The sequence below is a fragment of the Melopsittacus undulatus genome, chromosome 13, assembly GCF_012275295.1.
Source record: "Melopsittacus undulatus isolate bMelUnd1 chromosome 13, bMelUnd1.mat.Z, whole genome shotgun sequence".
NCBI classification, from domain to species: domain Eukaryota; kingdom Metazoa; phylum Chordata; class Aves; order Psittaciformes; family Psittaculidae; genus Melopsittacus; species Melopsittacus undulatus.
This window is the reverse complement of record NC_047539.1, coordinates 9,846,709-9,867,903: the sequence shown is the minus strand read 5'-3', so window position 1 is coordinate 9,867,903 and position 21,195 is coordinate 9,846,709. Positions and strand designations below refer to the sequence as shown.

At 52.6% G+C, this 21,195-nt stretch overlaps 1 protein-coding gene across 6 annotated transcripts; it reads right to left on the bottom strand.

Moving 5' to 3' along the window:
- Positions 1–551: 551 nt before the first annotated feature.
- FLOT2 (flotillin 2) lies at positions 552–20,996 on the bottom strand. Of its 6 annotated transcripts, none has more exons than XM_034068836.1 (11): positions 20,651–20,996; positions 12,686–12,767; positions 10,408–10,498; positions 4,475–4,598; positions 3,960–4,078; positions 3,413–3,526; positions 3,211–3,330; positions 2,623–2,837; positions 2,348–2,531; positions 2,056–2,205; positions 552–1,904 (listed from the first exon to the last, which is right to left on the bottom strand). In XM_034068836.1, the coding sequence occupies exons 1-11, from the start codon at positions 20,772–20,774 to the stop codon at positions 1,866–1,868; spliced, it is 1,362 nt and encodes a 453-aa protein (XP_033924727.1). In that variant the 5' UTR covers positions 20,775–20,996; the 3' UTR covers positions 552–1,865. The 6 variants fall into 6 exon arrangements, with proteins under 6 accessions (XP_033924727.1, XP_033924726.1, XP_033924729.1 ...); XM_034068835.1 differs by lacking the exon at positions 10,408–10,498 and adding an exon at positions 8,463–8,553 and having other exon boundaries at positions 20,651–20,993; XM_034068838.1 differs by lacking the exon at positions 20,651–20,996 and adding an exon at positions 18,271–20,162.
- Between the last annotated feature and the right edge of the window lie 199 nt (positions 20,997–21,195).

The window sequence follows — 21,195 nt, the reverse complement described above, 5'->3', positions numbered from 1 at the left end:
CCACCCCATGTATCTGCAGGGCCACCCTGCTGCAGGGTGTAAGGGACAGGGCCCTTTGTCCTGCCTGCACCCCTGCTCAGAACAGGGGGGTCTTGAGGAACCCCCTTTGCTGCAGGGAGAGCAGTGGAGCAAAGCCCCCCCATGGCTGCTGTCATTGCTCCTGTGTGCAGGAAGGACAGGGACCCCCCGAGCCACCCGTGTCCCTCAGCACAGGGTGCATGAGGCTGGGACATGGTGCTAGCATCAGCCCTGCTCCAAACCCTGGGGTGCTGCAGGTTGTGGGGTGCTCACCACCACCTTCACCCATGTGGGGGCAGGACAAGGCTCTACTCTCACCAAGCATGGGGCAAGGAGCCCACGAGGGACACGGTGACCGTATGGAGACCACAAGGCCATGGGAGCTGTGGAGCAGCATGAGCATGCACCCCACATCCATCTGCTCCAGCCCCAGCCAGCCCCATGCCACAGTGGGTCAAGTGCCGGTGCTGGGGAGATGGGTGCCATGGTGTGAGGGGAGGTGGGTGCAGGAGGCACAAGACAGAGCCAAGGGACACGGTGACAAGGCTTTATTATCATCCAGCAGCAAGGGTGGCAGGGACACAGCCATGCACAGCGCAGGCAGATAGGGCACAACGCCGGGCACACCCGCCGGCACCACCACACACCGGGGGCTGATAACACCATCCCTCCCCACCCCGATGGCAGGGAGGGGGACAGGGTGCCACCGGCCCCACAGCACCCACCCGTGACCATAGGTCACTCCTGGCAAGGGGAATGGCCAGAAAGGGGCATTGACAGGAGGTGGAGGGGACCCGAGTCCCTGTGCCCACCCTATGGCAACGTGAGGGACCCAGCACCCCACAGTTGGCTTCACACATGGGTTTGGCAACAGCCACACTGAACACAGGCATGGAAGGGACAGGGGCCAGAGGAGGGCCCTCTATGGGACACACACAGGGGACAACCTCTTTCACATTGTCACTCAGGACAGCAAAGCCACTGGCCTTAAAGGCAAAGGGACTGAGCAAGGTAGGGGCTTCTGCACTGCCTGCACTGAGAACCAGCCCTGGGTGCTGGTCCCTGTCCCCACTGCAGTGCCTGCCTGGTCCCCAACCTCCCTCTGACCCAGGAGCTGTGGGGAACAAGATGTGGGTCAAGATGTGGGGCTCCTGGGCACGGCCACCACAGTGGTTTCACCTCCCTCTCGGAGCACAGGGTGGCTTTGGCACAGTGCTATGTTTTGGCATTCCTGGTGCTGGGACCTCACCAAGCCTGGCTCAGACCAGAGCTCGGTTGGGCTCTCCCCACTCCAGATCCCAGGAGGAAACTTCCTCAGAGGAAGGCAGGATGGGAATGGGCACCGTGATCATTGCCACCTCTGGGAAGCCAAGCCAGCACTGCAGAGGTCCCGAGACACTCCAACAGGGAAAGCCACAGGAACAGGCTATGGGCAGAGGCAGGGGTTGAGCAGTGCCCAAGGAAGAGGACAGGGAGCCAAGAGGAGATGGGTCCTGCCTGTTCTCTTCCTTCAGCTCTGCATCCCACAGAGCCTCTGCTCCGAGGACAGAGAACAGCAAGGCACTGGGACTGCAACACCAGACAAGCTGCCAGTTGTAGCTGGGGGTTGGATCCAAACCCCAGCCTGGTACAATACAGGTAACTAAAAAATAAATCCCTTCCCCTTGGTAATAAAAAGAGCATCTGATTGGACATGCAACCTTCTGGCCCTACAAAATAAGGCACCAGAGCTTCGAAATGAAACCCTGATTGTCTTTGATATAAAAGGAATTCCCACGTGTTGAAGGCAGTTGATGTCTGAGTGCATTAACAGGGAGTGATCTTCACTAGCTTTGGCTTGGCCAGCCTCATGCCTGGGCTCCGGTGGCTTTCTGGATCAGGGGAATCTGCAGGAGGGGAAAAGAAGCTGTTAGGGCTGGAAAAGGGGGAGGCAGGGAGCTCCTGCAAGGAAAGGCTCCCCATGAGTCTGGAAGCTTTCAGGCAATTCCCTATGCCCTGAAGAGCTGCAGGAATCGCAGGTGCTGGTGCATGGCTCACCTTTGTGAGATCCACACCGGTGATGGCACGCACGGAGGCAGGGATCTCGGCCAGCAGACGGTTCACCTCCGACATGGTGGTGTTGTTCTCTCCACCCAGGATAAGGATCTCATCCACTTTGGAGAGGGGAGCAGCCACTTTGGCAGCGATCTGGGGAAGCAGGGAAGGAGGATGGTGTGAGCAGAGTCAAGGAGCTGCTCACCAGCCTGCTAGGCAAAGCTCCCTGCGCACCACAGGAGACCTGGCCCAGCCTGGGATCTCCCCTAGCAAGGGAATGCTGCTCCCTCCTCACCTCAGGCAGTGCATCCAGCACCAGAGCCAGCCGGGCAGCTTCTCCATACTGCTGGAGTGCTTCAGCTTTCAGCTTCATCCGCTCAGCCTCTGCCATCCCGATGGCCTCGATCACAAAAGCCTCAGCTTCCCCAATCTTCCGGATCTTCTCCGCTTCCGCCTGAGCGAGGAGGACCTGCTTCACCCTGCAGAGGGAAAGGCAGCCCTCCAGCAGCCCGGATCCCTGCACTGCTTCCCCCCATCCCTGCTGCAGCCACAGGCTCAGGGCTCACTCACTTCTCACCCTCGGCGATCTGCTGCATGCGGTAGGCTTCGGCCTCGGCCGGCCGCTTCACGGTGGCGATGAGCTCCTTCTCCATGCGGATGATCTCCTTCTCTTCCACATCGATCTGCTTCTTGCGCTGCACCACCTCGATTTCAATCTCCTCCTGGCGGATCTTCTGCTGCTCCCGGGCGCTCTGGAGCTCGTAGGCGAGCTGGGCCTCTGCAGTCTGCACACACGAGACATGAGACGGCTCTTGGCCATCCCCTTGGCAAGCACTGAAAGCAGATACAGCTCCTGCTCCCAAACATCAACCCAGGGGTGACATCCCAGTCCTTAGAGCTGCACTTGCTGTCCTTCCCTATGCACTCTTCCCATAGCATTTGAGCCCCACCAGCTCCAGGTTCAGCATGGATGACCCTCCCCATCCTTTCCTCTCCTTGTCCCACCGAACTGTTGTGAACAGAACCCAGGTTTCTGTGTTTCAATCTGGATTCCTCACCTCCAGCTCTCCTAACATGTGCAGGATGACAAGTTCCAGAGCTACCTATACCATGAGGAAGCAGGCAGAGATCAGCAGTGTGCTGTCAGACAAGTCTTACCTTAATGTTGACCTCCTCACTGAAGGCAGCTTTCTGCAATTCAAAAGCCCGTCTGGACTCTGCTATTTTGGTATCTGCCATGAACTTGACATCCAGCATTTCCTTCTTGCACTGTGCCTCCTGCAGAGAGGAAGCAGAGAGCAGAGCTCAGCTGGAGCAGAAGAGGCTGCTATAGGGAAGCCCAGCGTGGGTCTGGACTCACCCGAATGCCAGCATCTCGCTCAGCCTCTGCCACCCCAATGTCTGCATCCCTCCGGACAGCCGCAGTCTGAGTCTTCCCCAAGGAGCTCAGGTAATCCACTTTATCATAGACATCCTGGAGAGGGGGAGGTAAGTCATAAACACTGCAAATGAGTGATTCCATCCTGCTCCAGTCCCACTGAGGCTCAGAGCAACCACTTGTGTGGTTAGGCCAAGGCCAGAAAGAGCCATGTCAGCCTGCTACCAAACCAAACAGGGGTGCCAGGGGGAGCTGGGCTCTCCTGACATCTTCCCTCTGTCTCCCTGGCAGCTCAGTTATCAGCGAGCTCTCTCCTCAAGCCGTGTTTACAGAGGCAGCTGATTTAACTGGGTGCTCTTTGCCATCTGCCTGGATACAGGACATGCAGCGGCGGCTGTCATGGAAACACCCAGAGCAGGCTGTGAGCTGGAGTCTGTCACCTCACTGCAGCAGAGGAGCCAGGGCCAGGCTCTGTTCTGCCGCTCCTACAGCTCTGCCCCATAGCACAGCACCCTGCACCTGAGCATACCTTGATGGTGAAGCTCAGGATCTCGATCCCCATGCGACCCACGTCGGGAGCTGCCACCTCCCGCACCAGCTTGGCAAACTGATCCCTGTCCTGGTAGATCTGCTCCACTGTCAGGGTACCTGCAGAGGGGAGGAAGGTGAAGTGCTTTATTTGGAACAGGTAACACACAACAACATGGGTCTAAGCTCAGCAACATCCCTGCTGTCCCTAATCTCCTCAGGTCTGGGCACCAGGGTGTGCACCAACATCTCAGAGTCACAGCACAACCACCAGACACATGTGCCACCTGGATCCCATGGGGACTCAGACATCTCTGAGTGCAGGCACTGCAAACCCATTTATCACAACACCCAGGAGCTGCTGGAGGGGTGGAACCACCTCAGATGTCACCTCTGCAGCCAGCAGAGGAGGCACCCATTGTGGGTGCTGTGGTGGCAGCAATACTGCTGGGAGCAGCCAGCAGAGAAGGGAGAAAGCTACTCAAGATGCCTTCAAAAGCATGAGTCCCCTCTCACCTAGGATGGAGCGCAGGTGTCCCTCCAGTGTCTGAAGGACCACGTTCTTCACATCCTGCACGTTCTTCCCCAAGAACTGCTCGCAGGCTACAGCCAGGAGCTCCCTCTCAGTCATGATCTTCACCTAGAGAAAGGAGGCAAAACCAAAGGGGCTGAAGGCTGCGGTTCAAAGAGGCACAGGCACCCAACAGCAGCAGCAGCAGCAGTACCACCACCAGGCTGCCCCCATGCTACTGATGCTCCAAGGGACCATGCTGAGCTGTCACCACTCTCACCCAGGCCACCAAACCAGCCACTGCTGCTGGGGACAGCCCTGCTGCAGGCACATGCATGGGGCTGACACCTCTGCAAACCCCACTGCAGCTCAGTGTGGAGAGGTGCTCCCTGCAGCCATCTACCCCACAGCAGCAGCCCTGGGGTGATGTTGGGGCAGGTCCCACCAGATGAAAACCCTACCAAAGAGCCCTGAGCTACTGCACCAACACCAGACCTAGGAGGAGAGGGCTTTCTAGTACTACCCCTGTCCAAAAGCCATTCTGTTACCTTTCTCTTCCTCCTCCTTCACTAGAATTAACTTTTCTGACACAGGAAAAGCAGGGAACAAGGAAGAGTCTCACATGCCCAAGGAGCAGCTTGGGAACAGGGGCTCCATTCGGTGTTCCCTGCAAGGAGAGATGAGATGAGATGGCCATAGTGCATTGGTTTGCCCTTCTCGTGGCTGGGAGCTCCCAAATACACTTTGCAGTGACCCCAGTGTGCTATGGCCAGGATGTGGCTCTCCTACTCTGCATGGTCAATGTGATAACCCCAGCAGTGGGACACAACTACCCCAGCACTGCTTTCATCTCCCACAGTCAGAACCAGACATAAAAGCATCCCTAAATCCAGACATCCAGGGTCTCCAGATGGTCCTGCTGGTCATAGGGCTGCTCTTGTAAGGCAAAGTGGGTTAATGAGACGTGTGCTCATGGAGCTCTACAGGACCCAGCTATGAGGAGATACAACCCACCAACGTGGCAGCTCCTGGTGAGCAGATCCAGCCTGGACACAGGGATGTCTCTGGGGCAGCACCAGAGAAGGAAGCAGGGCTGTACCAGCCACACAGCTCTGCTGGGACCTCTGGGTGCTGAACGGGTCCCACAGCACCCTCTGATGGAGACATCTGGGCTGGGCAGCACCTCCAGTCCTATGAAATGCTGGTGGCACCCAGCACAGGGCCCCGGCTGCCACCTGTGATGCCAGCACAGTCCTGCCTCAGAGACCTCCTCAAAGCTGCCCTCTGATGGGTCCACAGCCCATAGACCTCATCCCTGATCTGTTACCCTGTGAGTCCACAATGATCCTGCAGCCTAACCTCTGGAGCCAAACAGCAGCACTGCCAGAGAGTGGGATAGCTGGGACCAGCCACCACCTCCTAAGGGAGAAGCACAGGGCCAGGCCATGGGGATTTCTGTTCCCTGCACCCCAAGGCCAGCAGTGTGCACTGCCCACACAGGGGGGAGTTGGGAGAGCTGCTCATGGAGCTGCACCCAGAGTGTGGGTCCTACACAAGGCTCATCTTGCAGCCAACAGGAGGCTTTTGCAATACCAAACCCAATCAGATTCAGCAGCAAGGTTTATGGTGTACATGTGCCAGCAATTCCACCTCTCCAAACAATCCCCATCCTTTGTGAACTACAGTTAGGATGGAGCAGGGTGTTGGTTAAGAGAGTCCCTGGGGTGCTTAACAGGAGCAAAACCAATTCAGGCTCTGAATAAAGCCTGCACCAGTGAACCCTGGACAGCTTGAAGAGCTGGGCTGAATATGGATGTCAACCTACAAAGCCAAAAGCTGCACAAAACAGCCAGAGTTGAGCAATTTGTGCTCAGCTTGTTGCCTGTTTCAGACAGGGCACTGCAACACTGGGGGCTGCTTCAAATGTCATTCACATCAGAAAGAGTGGAGCTGGCAGGGAATCAGAGAGCTTCCATAAAGCAACCCCATGTGGATCGATAGCACCGCACCCAGCTCCAGGCAGCTGCAGCCACAGCCAGGGCTGGGCAGGGACAATCCAATTGGCTTGAGGCTCAGGAATGGGATAGAGGGATACAAAGCCCAATGTGGCTTAAGGCAGCAGCACCCCAAGCACTCAATCAACACAAGAAGGAAGCTATTGGTGTGTCCTCATTACACCAAGACAAGGACAGCATCCTTGTGCACATAAAGCCCTTTATTAATACAGCAACCACTTTCAAAGGTGGTAAAGGGCTCTAGGAATCATTTGTTGGCTTTTTTCCTCTCTTGCACAAGCCCTTGAAAGAAAAAAGGTTTACTTCAAAAGTACTTCTGCAGACTCGAGGTAACCTCTGCCATGCACAGCCCCAGCTGCATCAAACCTGCTTTCAGCAGGGCAAATCCTTGCAGCTCACAAGCCTAAACCTTTAGTAATAATTGAGAGTGAAAGAAATGAACAGTGAGAAGAGACAATAACATCACTGAGATGGATTGGGAACTGCAGTTTTAAATCAAGGCACCCAGTGATCCAGCCTTCTGTTACCATGTACCAGCCTAGACCATTCTGTAGGCAATGGAAGGATGTTCCCAAACTGGGTCAAGAGATGCTGGCTTCAGAGAAATACCTTTCTCAAATAGAGAAGGAAAAGCCTACACATTTGTGAGATGTGTGTGAGGGGGAACATGGGTGCAGGCATTTTGCCAACCATGCAAAGACTGCTGTGGTTATGTGATGTAAATATGGATATGGGATATATATATGGATATAAAGAACTGAAAATTGAAAACCAGGATGCTGATTCACATCACCAGAGCCAGGATGAGGCCAAGAAGCTGTCTCCTGTGCATGTAGCTGCTCCCCAAGAGCAGCAGGGTGATGGGCAATCCACTGTTGAGTCACAGTCCTGCCCAGCCCTTCTGCTGTGTGCAAGAACACAGAATCCACTCCTGGCTGGGTTCTCATCCTCCCTTACACAGACACAGCCCCTCTGCAACTTCAGCTCAGAGCAAACCAATGAACCTGGGCTGGAATGCACTGGGTGGAGTGTGTCAAGTGCTTGGTCTTAAAAGGGCTGCAGCAGCCACAGTGCTCTCTCTTGAGGGGGGCTTTAGATGCACATGGGACATCACTGCATCACTTAGCAGCTCCACTGCTCACCTCAAGGAACATGGCAGTCACCTCTCATGCAACAACAGACCTGGACATGCCTCGAACACACAGTGACCACAGCCTTGTGTGCACTGAGAACCACTCTCTTGGGTTTCTACACCCAGAATGAGCTGTCAGGAGCAATTCTCAGTCAAAGCATCCAACTGCCTATTTGGGGAGTCAGGTTCTGTCAAAAGCTAACAACGTTTTCCTGACAGCATCCTCCCCAAGGCAGGACCTGGACACAAGGACAGACCCTGCATCAGGACAGCCGAGCTCAGAGTCTAAGACACTTAGGTGTTTGTGTGCTACCACAAGCAGCAAGAGCTGGTTTCCACATAGGAAGAAGGCTTGAGAGAATCAAAGTTCAACTAAAGCCAGCAATTTTACAGACAAATTTTAGTGCCTGGAGGGATTAAGCTCTTTTTTAAGCTTTAACTCACTGTGAAGAATCACAAGGTCCACGTGCTAATAATAATAATCCAAAGCAACATAATGCTCAATACTACCTCAGGAGTGAGCGGCTCAGTCCTGCAGGGTCACACACAGCTCCACAGGCACCACAGTACATCAGCATTTCACACACAGGTCAAGCCACCCACAAACAGCTCATTTGCCACGTGGACAAATGAGACACGAGAAAAAGAGGAATGATTTTTGGGAAGAGGAGGAGAGATCACAACCCCCTTCACAACATGGGACGTTTCTGAACCAACAAGGACAGTGTGTACAAGGATTTCAGAGCAGTTGGCTTCTGTTCCTGGACAACAGCCACCTCTTAAGGAGGAAAACAAGATGTACTTTAGAGACATGCATTCCTGAAATGATGTTTGGAGTTACTGTACCTGTGCCACACCTGTGACAGTTAAAGCTACCCCCTCCGCCGTCTCTACGTCCTCACACCTGGGCTGTAACGTCATTATCTCTAGGGAAATCCTGCCAAAAAACGTAAGATATTTGCACGTTTCCAGGTTACACACACTCAGCTCTTCCTTTTGCACCTCCTGCCCTGGGCGACCTGCTGCACTCATCACAGGTAATGTCAGACAGGCTCAGAACGCAGCCGAGAGGCTCCATCTGTGACTGGAGACAGAGATTTTGGTCAAGAAATAGATTTTCAGATAATGCTTAAAGGCAATTCAGCAGCAGAGGAAGGCTGGGAGCCAGGCTAGAAATGATACCATGACTCTTTCCCTTCTGCTGGGCTAGAAGGAGACCAGAAGCTGGCAGCTTTGGGACTACAAAGGGTCTCCCATCAGAGGCTCATTCTGCTGCACTGCCCCGGTGCTCTCGCTGGCTGCTGTCACTGGTTTAAAAGCACAGCATGGACCTGAGGTGCTCCTGCCCCATGGAGCCCAGGGCATGGCAAAACCTGGTGCCGGTGCTGCAAGAAGCAGCCCTGCCTTTGCCCTCGTTGAGTCAGCACTAACACCTACCTCCTGATCTGGTTCACCTCTCCTGTGTCCCATGATCCAAAGGCAGAGAGAAGTGAGTCTCCAGCTCTTTAGGGCCATGACTGTGTAATATCAGGCATCCAGAAACAGATCAATCATAGAATCATGGAATGGTTTGGATCTGAAGAGACTTTAAATCTCATTCAGTTCCAGCTCCCCTTCTATGAGCAGGGCCACCTTCCACTAGACTAGGGTGCACATCCTGCAGCTCCAGAGCTTTCTCAGTCACTCAAGTTACTTTGGCCAGACCTGGCAATCTGCAGGTCATGGTTTGGTGAAACAAGAGACATGCTTGGCCATGGCAGGTTCTGCTGCAGGAAGCAAAGCCTGGCTCTCCCATCAACAGGGATTGGGAGTCAGGACAAGGAGCCACAGGGCAGAGAGCTTGTGTCAGTGAACATTAGGTCAAACCTCTGAACCACGAAGGGGCTGTACTGGGCTGCTGTGTGCACACATTGTCGCTGCAGGATTGGCTGCAAGTGCTGAAATCTACCTCTGCAAGTTCATACCTGCTTTGGCCACTGTCCTAATGAAACTGGCACACAAGCTGGGCGCTGGTAAAGCAGATCCCACTGTCCAGGATGCACAAAAGCATTTTCTGCATTCACAGCTTTAATCACCTAGTGCAGGATTTTAACCTTCTGAACACCTAACCTATACCTTGAATTTAATTGACTGTGCTGCTTGTTAGCCAGCAAGTCAGGGGGATGCTTGGTAATTACTGTTACACCAGTTCCTAACTGCTCACAGTGTAAACGCCACTCCTGTGTGCTGCAACTCATCCAAGATCTCTGTGCTGTACTTTCAAACGTGACAATATCCAAACCATGCACTGTCTCCATGTAGAGGCAGAAGGGCTGACTGGAAACCCATATTCAAAACTGCAGAGCCAGGTACAGTTGCCATTTGCCCATGTGTGTACAGGATTCCTTGTGAAATGGCACAAAACCTGCCTCAAATCCTGTACAGAACCCAATCTGGCCTGCTTGTGGCTCCACACAAAAGCAATGCCCTTCTGCTCTCCACCAAACACACAGTGGAAACAGGGCTGTGAAGTGAAGGGTCACATGCCTGCAGCATTATCAGAAGGAGCCAGTTCAGCAATGCTGATTTGGGATTTGCCAAGTGTGCATCTGTCTGCATTACCTATAAGCCGTGGAGTGCACCCCAGGGTGAGTGCCAGAGGAGGGGAAGGAGAGGAGGGTATTGAGATTTCAACTGTCCCATTAGAAAACCATTAGCTCCTATGTTATCCTGCTGCTGCTGCTGCTGTTGCTGCTGCTCAGAACAGAGGGATAAAGTCAGACACAGTGTTAGGAAGCTGGTGGATTATTACCTGTGCAACCCCTGTTACGTACAGTGGGACCCCCTCCGACGTCTCAATATTCTCACAGCGACAGAGGATGGTCATAACCTCCAAAGACAGTCTGAGCAGTGAGGAATAAGGGTAGGACAGCAAATATACAAAGCAGTTATCAGAGGGTAAGACACTCATCGCAAAGGACAAGATGAGACTTTCAGGTTTCAGCTTCTCCCTGGTCAGTTTGCCTTTCTCCCACCTATTTCTCCCAGGGCTCCATAACACTGGGCCAGGCCAGCTCCCTTCATCACAGCTTCTTTGGATGAGACTGAAGGGGCTCATCTCAACCCTGTGTGCCACAAGTCACTGCAGATGAAACTGAACCAGGTATCCCACCTGGACTGACATCCTGCAGGAATTCTCTGCTGGAAGCAATCTTTACACACAGAAAATTCCCTTCTGTAATGATTCAGATGCTTCTATGCCAACATTTAAGAGGGGACAGGAAAGTTTTAAATGCTAGGGGCCTGGTTACCCACCCCTGCTCAGGCATTGATGAGAGGTGCTTCCAAGTGCTGTCCTGAGATGAATAGCACCACTTGGCTCTCCCAGAGGCATGCAAGATCATGCTGCCTCTCTCTCTGCTTTTATTCCTGGCCCTTAAACAAGGACAGGACTTTTCCTTTCCTTTTTTTTCCCCAGTCCTCAAGGTTGCAGCAGGATAAGAGCCCAGCACCCTGCCAGCTCTAACTGTTCCTTTTGTTCCCAGGTTAGTGCTACCTGGCGGGATGCCGCTGACAGGAACACAATTGCTGCTGCCTCTCTTGCTTTCAGCACTGGCAGCCCCAGAAAAGATGTCCTAATTTCAGGGGAGGAAATCTGCCTCACTCTTCATGTTAAAGCAGCAGGCTCCATCTGTGGCACGGCTCATTTGGGAGAAGTTCTGTTTTCCAAAGGAGAATGAAGCCCCACGTCCCATGGTGTGAATCAGAGGATAGATTTTAAAGTCAAAGATTTGTTTGGGTGCTGGAATTGCTGCCAAGAGCCCCGTTTGCTAAATAATGCACAGACCTCTATCATATGACAGCTCACTCCTGGCAAGCAGCTCTTGGCCCTGCACTCAGCCTCTGCTTAACTTAATAAGTGAGCCCCCTCTAACATCTGCTCTCTCCTGCACACGGCAGGTCAAGGTCCTGCACTGTCCTCTGCGCTTCTCACAGAAGAGGAGGAGCTGGAATCACTCATTTAAATCAATGGTTCTCCCATGAGATACCTCACAAAACTTTGGGAATGAAGCTTGTTTGGATCTAATGGAATTATGAAGGACTGAACCCACAGGCTGGGCCTTTCCTTCCCCTCCTGCCTGGAGGGCAGGCTGGAGAGCCCAGGCTAAAACGTGTGGTGTTAGCTGAGACCTCTTCGTGCTCTCATAGCAACCCTGTGTACGAGCAGTCTGGAGAGGACCTGGGAGCTGTCACCAGTCGGTTGCCAGCAGCAGCCAGGACCCCTCTGCACGAGGCAAAGCTGCCTACTTCAAGGTGAAGAGCAGCTACAGCAGTGTATCATCTGCAGAGCAAGGGCAGAACATGCTCACTTCGTCTGCTGGTGGCAACACGTGAACAGGGAGAAGAGGTGGCAAGATCAGGCAGTAAGGGTCAACTCCGACCATCACTCAGTGCAAAGCCCAAAAGTCCCATCATTACCCTTTTCCCTGCTATTTTTTTTACACAGATGGAGGAAACCTGCATCAGTGAGTATGGGGGAGGTGTTGAGAGCAACATTCCCACAGATCCTAAAGACAAACAGCTGTATTAGCAGGACAGCAGCACTGTCAAAGCATGTTAGTTCAGAGACCAGTGCAGGAAGAAGCAGCAAGCAAAATGCATGAATGAGGAAAGGCAGAGAAAGGAAATCCCATGGTTTTAAACAGGAACACACTCTGCTCCCAAGGAGAGAGCAGTCAGCACATTGTTAGAAACAGAGCCTGGAGGAGCAGGAGGGGGCACTGGCCACTGCATGATACAAGCTCTGCTGAGCTCAGGGATGAGCCAGCCCAGTGCTTTGCTGCCCAGCACCTCTGTGAGAGCCTGGAGCACAGCAGAGGAGAGCAGGGCTCCTGCCTTCCTCAGCACCAGTGCAGGATGGAACACACTGACCAGCCAGGCTGCAGCCCTCTCAGCTTGCTAGAGTTTCTGTAAATAAATAACTGTGTTTGAGGAGGGGTCCCATGTTCCTAAAGCTACTGCTGACTGCCCCACTGGGATGGCTTTGCTGAATTCCTACTCCAAAACCACAAGGAATGGGAGGTCCTTACCTTTGGGTGTCAGTAATGCACCACCAAGCCCAGGCCCAGCCTCCGTACACGTACTGCTTGACATCAGAGCCACAACAGCCACCTGCAGCATAGCAGAGATGTAGGATTATACACACAAACCTGAGTCATGAGCACAACTTCATAACAAGCCTTCCCAGCCTTGGGGTGATGGGGAAAGGGCATCCTGGGGAAGAGTCATTGGTTCCTCCAGCCCCTTGGAGCACAGGAAGCACCAGTGCTGCCAAGCCAAGCTCTGCAGCATGACCCAGACAAATCCAAGCACGCCTGCAGGATCTGATGAATAATGAACACAGAAAATGCTTTCCAAGATCCACAGCAGCCCTGGAACACCCTTTGGTCAGCCATAATGCAGCTGGCTACCGGGGACAAAACACTCTTCTTCATTCCCATGGGCCTCACACAGCAGTTTTCCAAAGGCAACTGGTGTTTTTTAGAGTTGTCTTGTAAAAGTGGGAAATGGTATTTGTGATAGTTCAGTGTGAAGAACAGTAACAGCCAGAGAGTGACTGGATTTCAAACCCAGATTTAAGTTTTGTTTAGCAGTTTAAGCACTTTTAGCAAAGACAGTTCATGCTTCAGTATTTTTAACCACGGGAACCAGCTCTGTTATGGAAAGCCATGTAGGAAATCCACCCTCACCCCACGCTGCAAAGCACCCTTTAATCCACCCAAAAGCTAGCAAGTCACTGTTGGAGGAGGGAAGAACCTTGCAGCTCCCCCAGAACATCTCCTAGTCTGGGCTCATGCAGTACTACAGTGCCTGGAGCTGATGGCCCATCACAGAGCTGATTTAGATCAGCTTCCAGAAGTCCTTTGATGAATTTAAGATCTGACCCCAGTGAAGCCAGGAGATTCTCACATCTTTGATTCAAGGAATGAGCCCCCTGCTACCTTTCAAGGAGCACCCTGCCATGACCAGCCCTAGGTTTAATGCCTAGCAAGAGAGGAGCTCTGCAGCTCCCTGGCTTGGACCAGGGATGTGAGCTGCCTTCTCCCAGGCAGATGAACCCAGCAGTCCCTCCCTAGCCTGTCATCCATAATCACACTTACTACAGCAGTGCCCTAGGGCCTCAGCAAGGGGAGCACTGCACCAACAGAGCAGCAGCTTCAGCCCTGGGGGATGCATCTACACAAGCAAGACAGAGCCAGCGCTGGCACACAGGGAAAACAGCGCAGCTGGAACATGGTTGGAGGGGAAAGGGAGAACTATGAGACCAGCAGACAGCTCCTTCAAGAGAGATGACAGGCTAAGTTTGCTGCAATAAGTCAAAAAGAAGAAGCAAAGGCAGCACACATCCAGGCCAGTGTGCTGGCAGAGCTCTCTGGACCACAGGAGGGGCCCTCTCTGTCCCATCCTCAAGTGTTTGGCCATCTTCTGCTCTCAGCTAAAGGTACCACCTGCTTCACTGGCTTCCATGCAGTGGTTGATAAACCATAAGCAACAGCCCCACCTACAATTCTTCACCTTCCAATATCAGTAGGACTTAAACACAAACAGGGGATGGGTTTACACACTTTTCAGGTCTCCTGTGCTCCACAGCCCTGAGGAATATTCTCCTGCCACCTCCAAGACAGCCTCTTGATAGCTTCTTCAGCCTCTGGATAGCTTCTTCCTGTAGCTGGGAGGCTATTTCAGCCAGGCAAGCAGTTACAGAGCTGATGATACAATATCCTGCAGCATTTCAACCGCAATGCCTCTTAACTTTTCCTGGTGGACGTCAGCCCAGTTAGCTCAGCCTGCTAGCCAGGCCCATGTTTTCCAAGAACAGGAAGGGAGGTGTTCCTGCAGTTGGGAAAAGCAGCTCTACATGGAAAGGTATTTTATTGCAGAGGGTCTATGTGGCCTTTACCAAACCTTTGGTAGTTGCTTCATAATAATGTTCTGAGAAAACTCTGCACCCTCAACCCACTGCTCACAAGAACATTCCTCTCCACATAGATACTTCTTCTCTTCCGCAGGAAATACCTTCTGTGGCATCACACCCAGAGCAAGCCCCATGCTTGCTTCCAAACACTGCTCCACAGCAGTTTACTAAGCTAGATTATATGTCAAAAAGTGTTTGAAGCATAAGGAAAAGAGGGAAAATCAAGACATTAAACAGGAGCAGGATGCCAGCTGGTTGCTTTCACGCAGGCTGGACGTCTGAGCGCAGCAGAGCTCTGTCCTGGTAACACAAGTCAGATGAGCTGAACGCTCATTTTCCATTGCAGTCCCGCAGTCTCCTTCCCAAGTCTCAAAGAGCAAGTGAAAAAGGAACCAACAAAGCGAAATCTTTGCAAGGCTAAAGAATAACCCCTCTTGCACAATGACATTTGGCAGAGAAATTGCCTTTTCCAGCTATAATACACCCACTGTTCCCGCAGCCTGGGTCTCACAGTCGCTTGGCCATGGCTTCCACAAGCATCCACTGCCTCTTCCGGGGCAGTGTGCAGCAGCCAGGCACACTACAAACACAGGATTCATCACCAGGAAGCTGCCATCCAGCCTGGCCTCTTCCCAAATGAAGGGGTCCCATGTTCAAGCAAGAATTCCCAAAGGCAGGAGAAAGCACGTTGTCTGTTTGGGTTTGGTGGGGTTTTATAATGAGATGAGATTCGTCGCTTGGGAGTTTGGAGATAAATGGAGCTCTCAGCAGATGCAGGAAGCTGCTGCACTGATGGATAGCATGCAAGGAAGAACAGCAGCCCCAGCACAGACACAGGGCACAAAACAGCAAGGCTGGGACAATGGGAAGTTGGGAACAAACTGTGTTGCTTGCTCTCCCAGTGTAACTGGAGGCAATGAGCTTGTATTCTGGCAGGAAGTGGTGAGTGTTCAGAAATCAGGTCATGGTAAGCAGGCTGCTATGACAGCTCGATAATGATATTCCTTCCCTGAGACTGCCACAGGCTGCTGACAAGAACAAAGCAGACATCATCACCCTCACCTGCACAGAGAGAGCTCTCATCTCCACACCTCGGTTCAGGGCAAACTGTGCTGGAGTCTCCTCCTCCAGGAGGACCCATCACCAAAGCAGGGAATAAACAGCTCGGTCCAGTGGGACAGAAGCCAGGTTTGTAGAGAAATGGCCTCATGTCATGGGGTGCTAATAAACGAGTGCAGGATAAGGGGGACAATGATAACTGAAACTAGTTACTGACAAAAGACATAATGGAGATGAGAGAAAGAGGCAAAGGCATCATGTAATAAAGCAGGGTCTTGACTAAAGCCAGTCTGGTTCTTAGGCCCTGCTGGGCATAGAAATGAGGTTTTGTCCACACAGAAATGGGACAAGGTTAACAAAAATTAATTTAAGAGAGTGCAGGGTTCTGAGTTGAATCCATAAAATCCTTGGATGGTCACTACAGCAGATGAAACGGATGCTGGCTAGCTCGCTTTGGATGTGATCTGTATCAAAATGACTGCTTAAAGGCTGGAAGTATCAATGCTCAGAACAAGTTTAAAAACACACATTTAGTTTAATTCATCTTGTAAACAGAAGCTCACAGAAGACAAACCACAATGAAGTTACACAACAAAACCACAGAGACACTACCCCAGAATCCAAAGGGAAAGCTCTGAAGCTATTCTGTCCACTTCCTTCTCCTGCCATGCTTTCTGACGAGCCATCTGCAAGTCTTGGACATTTAACAAGTACCTGACAAGGGAAACCTTGAGCCCCACCACCTGCAAAAAGCTGAAGAACTACCCCCAGAGGAGAAACAACCTCCCCATACATTGTGTTTTGAGCACCAGCAATCTTGCACTACAGACTTGAAACAAGCTGTGATGCTGCACTGTGGGCAGCAGCCACTGAGCATCACAAGCAGCAAGAAACTAACTGCAGGTGAAGATTCTTGGCCAGCCAAAATGAAGAACCCAGGAGCACCCAAACCTGCAATGAGTGCCACTAGACGTTTCCTGCATGGCTTGCCTGGTGCAACAGGTAGAAGATCTCAGCCTCAACCCTCAGATGGCTCTTGCTGCTCACCACATCTTTCTGCAGGACACAGCCTGGACCTTCTCCTTCCATTTTCTTGCTATCGACTGTTCTCACCCAAGCGTCATTCTCTGCATTTCTCCTTGTTGAACTGCATCGTATTTCGTCCAGGCCATTCCATCACTCTGTTGAGTTTGTTTTGATTCTAATCCAGGTCTTCAAAGCTCTCAAATCCATTCCTAGCTCAGTACTGTCTGCAAATTCAATAAGCACATTCTCAATTCCATTATCCAAGCCAAAACAAGGAACGTACTTGATAAATCCTTTCAGCTGAACAGTGAGGCACTGTCAAGTTCCCTGGCAACCCTTTTGCAGGCAGTTTCATATTAATTTTATAGTATCTGAGAAACCCGTTCCTCCTGGCACTCTGGACTGTAGATTTCTTGCAGGAATGACTTGCAGAGCCTCAAGAAACCTTTCTTTTCAGGCTTTCAACTTAACAGAATTACCATGAAAATGGCACAGTGACACTGGCTCCAAATCAGGACTGGTTCTTGGGGGGGAAAAAAAAGGGATGCACTAACAGGATGCGAGAGCTTAGAGCAGCTCTGGAAGGGTTAAACTACCCCAGCTGCTGGGGTGTATCAGGAAGTGTTTGCACAAGAAAGGAATTAACTGCTAGCTCTTCTACTCTGACAGAGATCAAGGAGCCTCAAAGGGTGATGCAGGAAAGCAAGAGTTTGAGAAACAGGGCTGGGCTGTAGTTCACAAGATGAATTCTGAGAAATCACATGAAACAGGCTTTAGTAAAGGCAAGGTGCAGGTCAGAGCCTTCTCCCTGTCCCCCGGAGCACTAACCTACTCAGATTAGCTGGACATAGCTCATACTCAGCAAATACAAGGAACTGTTTTCTTGTAGGCATTTACAAGCCATGCACTTGTTTCAATGCTCTCCCAGGAAACAGAGCCAGGCTGACTGGGCAATTCCCCTGAACTAATGCTGAAAGAGCAGTTTGTTCTGACCCGGAAATATGGGTGCCAACCTTCCCCTATCACCTGCCTCCAAGGGCTCACTCCAAGCTCCTCTGGCTGCTCAACCATTGCTGTGTGGTGCTGCCCTGCAACCCTCAACACCCCCAAAGGAAAATGTCTTAACTATAAAGATCCAGAACATATTATTTACTTATGGTGACTGCAAGATGAACGTGGCCATTCCAAATTACATCTCCTTACAATGAGACTGCAGAAAGATCCTAGCATTCTATTTCATAATTAGCAGATTGATCCTTAGCCACAAAAGCTGCATTCAGCCAGACTGCAACCCAAACCCAGCATTATGCATCCAACTAAACCTACTTAGCTGCTGGGAACATTCTGGTATCTGGATTTGTGTATTGCCTGAAAACTTGACTGGCTCTTGGAAGACTCAGCACTGCCAAAGACTCCTCAGAACTTGCACCAAACCTTGATAGCAAAGTTAGGCCCACATTTTGGAGACACCATCATTGCCTCTGTAGGGTTTGTGGAGCACTCGCACAAAGCCTGGGCTCTACATTTCATGGACATATTGGCTAAAAGTGCAGTTCTTAGAAGGAGATCAATATTGCTCAACATGAAGGATGCAAGTGCCATTAGAGTGCTGACCTGTGTCTGGGAAGCAGCTTCCCAAATAAGGCTGTGAAGCTCCTGTGCACACAGACATTCCCTAGGCATGGCTGGCTGCTCCTGGAGCACTGGAGGAACTAGAGCATCTTACAAGAGAGTGAAAAGAAGGGACACCATTCCCTGGAACCCCCCCATGCCACCCCAGACTTCAAGAGGCACAGGCTGGATCTGCAATAAGGAAACTTTTCAATGGGCTTCCTGATTTGGAGGTGCCTTCCCACAAAGTCCTTCATGTAACATTCATATGGCAATTCGAGACTGTGAGCCAAAAGCCTGATTTTTATATTATTTGCTGTTGGTTTATTGTTACCTTCCCCTTCTCTCCCCATATCCAACCTAACAGCATGCAAGTAAATGCTGCCTCCACCCCCCTTCCTCTCTGCTTTACCCTGGAGGGACACGGCTGAAGTTCCTGGAACTACAACTGCTTGTAGTTACACGCCTCCCACTAATGCCTTGGCATTCACTGTGTAAGCACAGAGGAGCTGCAGGCCCTGCAGAGCTCCCACAACCTCTCGGGCTGCCCCTGAAGCTCACAGTGCTCTCAGACCATGTTGGGCAGCAGCAGAGGAAAAGCACGTGTGGTGGCAGCACAGAACCCAGTTCTGACCTACAGAGCCTGGCACGATTTACGCTTCCTTCCCAGAATGTGGTTGTGCATCAAGGAGTGTCCCCAGCTGGCTGCTCCCAGCTGTGGGAAAGCCCAAGGCTTGGAACTGCGAGCAGATGCCACAGATTCCTGCTGGCTCATCCTGCAAGCTGTGTTTTGTACACTTGAGAGCTGAACAGATGCAAAAACCCAGGTTTGTAAAGGCTGAAAGGCACCCGGCACACCTGGAGCACAGCTTCCCGAGTCCTCCCATCTCCGGACATGGTGTTTCTCCAAGCAGCACTGATTCTGATGGGGGTCTCACTGGAGGGAAGGGCAGCACCAGCTCTAGATCCCAGCTGGGAACTGCAGAGACGTGCAGAAGACCGGGAGAAGTGCAAGGAACACTGCTGCTCCAGGCAGTGCTGGGTGCGGTCTGGAACTCCTCAGAAGCAGCAGCCGCAGAGAGCATCGTTGTTTCCAAACCGCAGCCTGCTTCTGGCTTCTCCCCGGTAATTCCCGTAACAGGTTTGTTATCCAAGAGAGATGGAATGATAACAGAGCAGCCAGAAGCAAGGGCCACAACAACATAGCTTTACATGCACAGCAGAGCTGTGACAGTAGCACAGCCTTGACCTTCACATGTATTTCCCCCCCCCCCCCGGGGAAGGTTAGGTCTGAGTATCACAGCTCCTGCCACAAAACTAGTTCAGTGTTGACAGAAAGGATGTAACATGACTGAGGACACAAGAATTGACCAACATCTGTATCTAACCTGGTTATTACCTTACACTTGGCCCCAACCTGACATAAAGAGCAAAGTACCCAGCTCTTGCAGCAAGCTATTGCATCTCCTAATAGTCATTAAGTCCTGTTTGTACACTGATGCTGTGCCAAAGCACAGCCTGGAGCTTTGGCCGAGTATTGAAGCAGCTACAGGTTGAATCAGACCTAGTGATTTCACTACGGGTTTAATTTAATCCTAACTTAAGCAACCAGCTCACCCGCTGATAACGTTACACATGTGAGACCGGCACCAACTGTGCCCATTGCCAGCACCGAGGCAGTGCCAGTAACAAAGCAACGGGACACGATGGAGACGGGCACGGCAGGGACAGGAGCTGCCCTGAGCTGCTCCCTCTGCCCCAGCGGGATGCTCACCCCCGGCTCTGCTCCCAGGCTCAGGGAGGCTCCCGCTGACCCAACCATGGGCTGCCGGCAGGGTCCAGAGCCGCAGCCCTGCGGGTCCCTGTGCCTGACACCACCCGAGGGCAGCAGCACCGGGTGTGCTGCCAGCACCGCAGGGCCCGATGCAGGAGCTGCGCTCTGCAGCACCCCAGTGCCCCCCACAGAACACCCCTCAGGACACGGACCCCCCAGTGCCACACACAGCTCCTTCAGGTGACCCCCTCAGGGCACAAGGGGTACCCCCAAACACCCCAACTCCTTCAGGTGACCCCCTCAGCGCACAAGGGGTACCCCCAAACACCCACCCCAGATCCCACTCCCTCCCAGACAGGGACCCCCACTCCCTCCCAGCTCCCTGTGTCCCTCCACACCAGGGACCCTCCCCAGCGCCCCCTATGGCAGGGTCACCCCCAGAGCACCCCCCATCACGCCTCGTCCCCAGTGCCCCAAAGCCCCTTCAGCACAGACCCCCAGCACCGCGCCCATGCCAGGGACCCGTCCTGGCAGACCCCATTAACACAGACCCCACTGCCTCCAGGGTCTCCCCTCTCGCCATGACAGGGACCCCATCCCCGGCCGTACCTGACACCACCAGCGCCTCATTGGGCCCCACCGTGTGGCAGTTGCCCATGGCGCCCACCGCCACCTCCTCCTCCTCAGCTCCCACAACCCGCCGCGCCGCTCGCCCCACCCCTCTCGCCGCCATGCTGGGGAGGGGAGCAGCGCCGCCGCCGCCATGTTAGGGAGGGCAGTGGTGCTGTCGCCGCCATGTTGGGGGGGTCGGCGGTGTCGCCGCCATGTTGGGTGCTGTGTGTGTGCATGGGCGGGCGAGGAGGGTGTGTGTGTAAGGCAGGGTCTGCACTGCAGCATCATCGGTGTGCGAGCCATGGTGTGTGCATTGCGGTGTGATTATAGGTGTGCAAGGCATGGTGTGTGCATTGCAGTGTGATTATAGGTGTGCAAAGCATGGTGTGTGCATTGCAGTGTGATTATAGGTGTGCAAAGCATGGTGTGTGCATTGCAGTGTGATAATCGTAGAATCATAGGTTAGGGTTAGAAAGAACCTTAAGATCATCCAGTTCCAACCCCCCTGACATGGGCAGGGACACCTCCTACTAAACACTAAA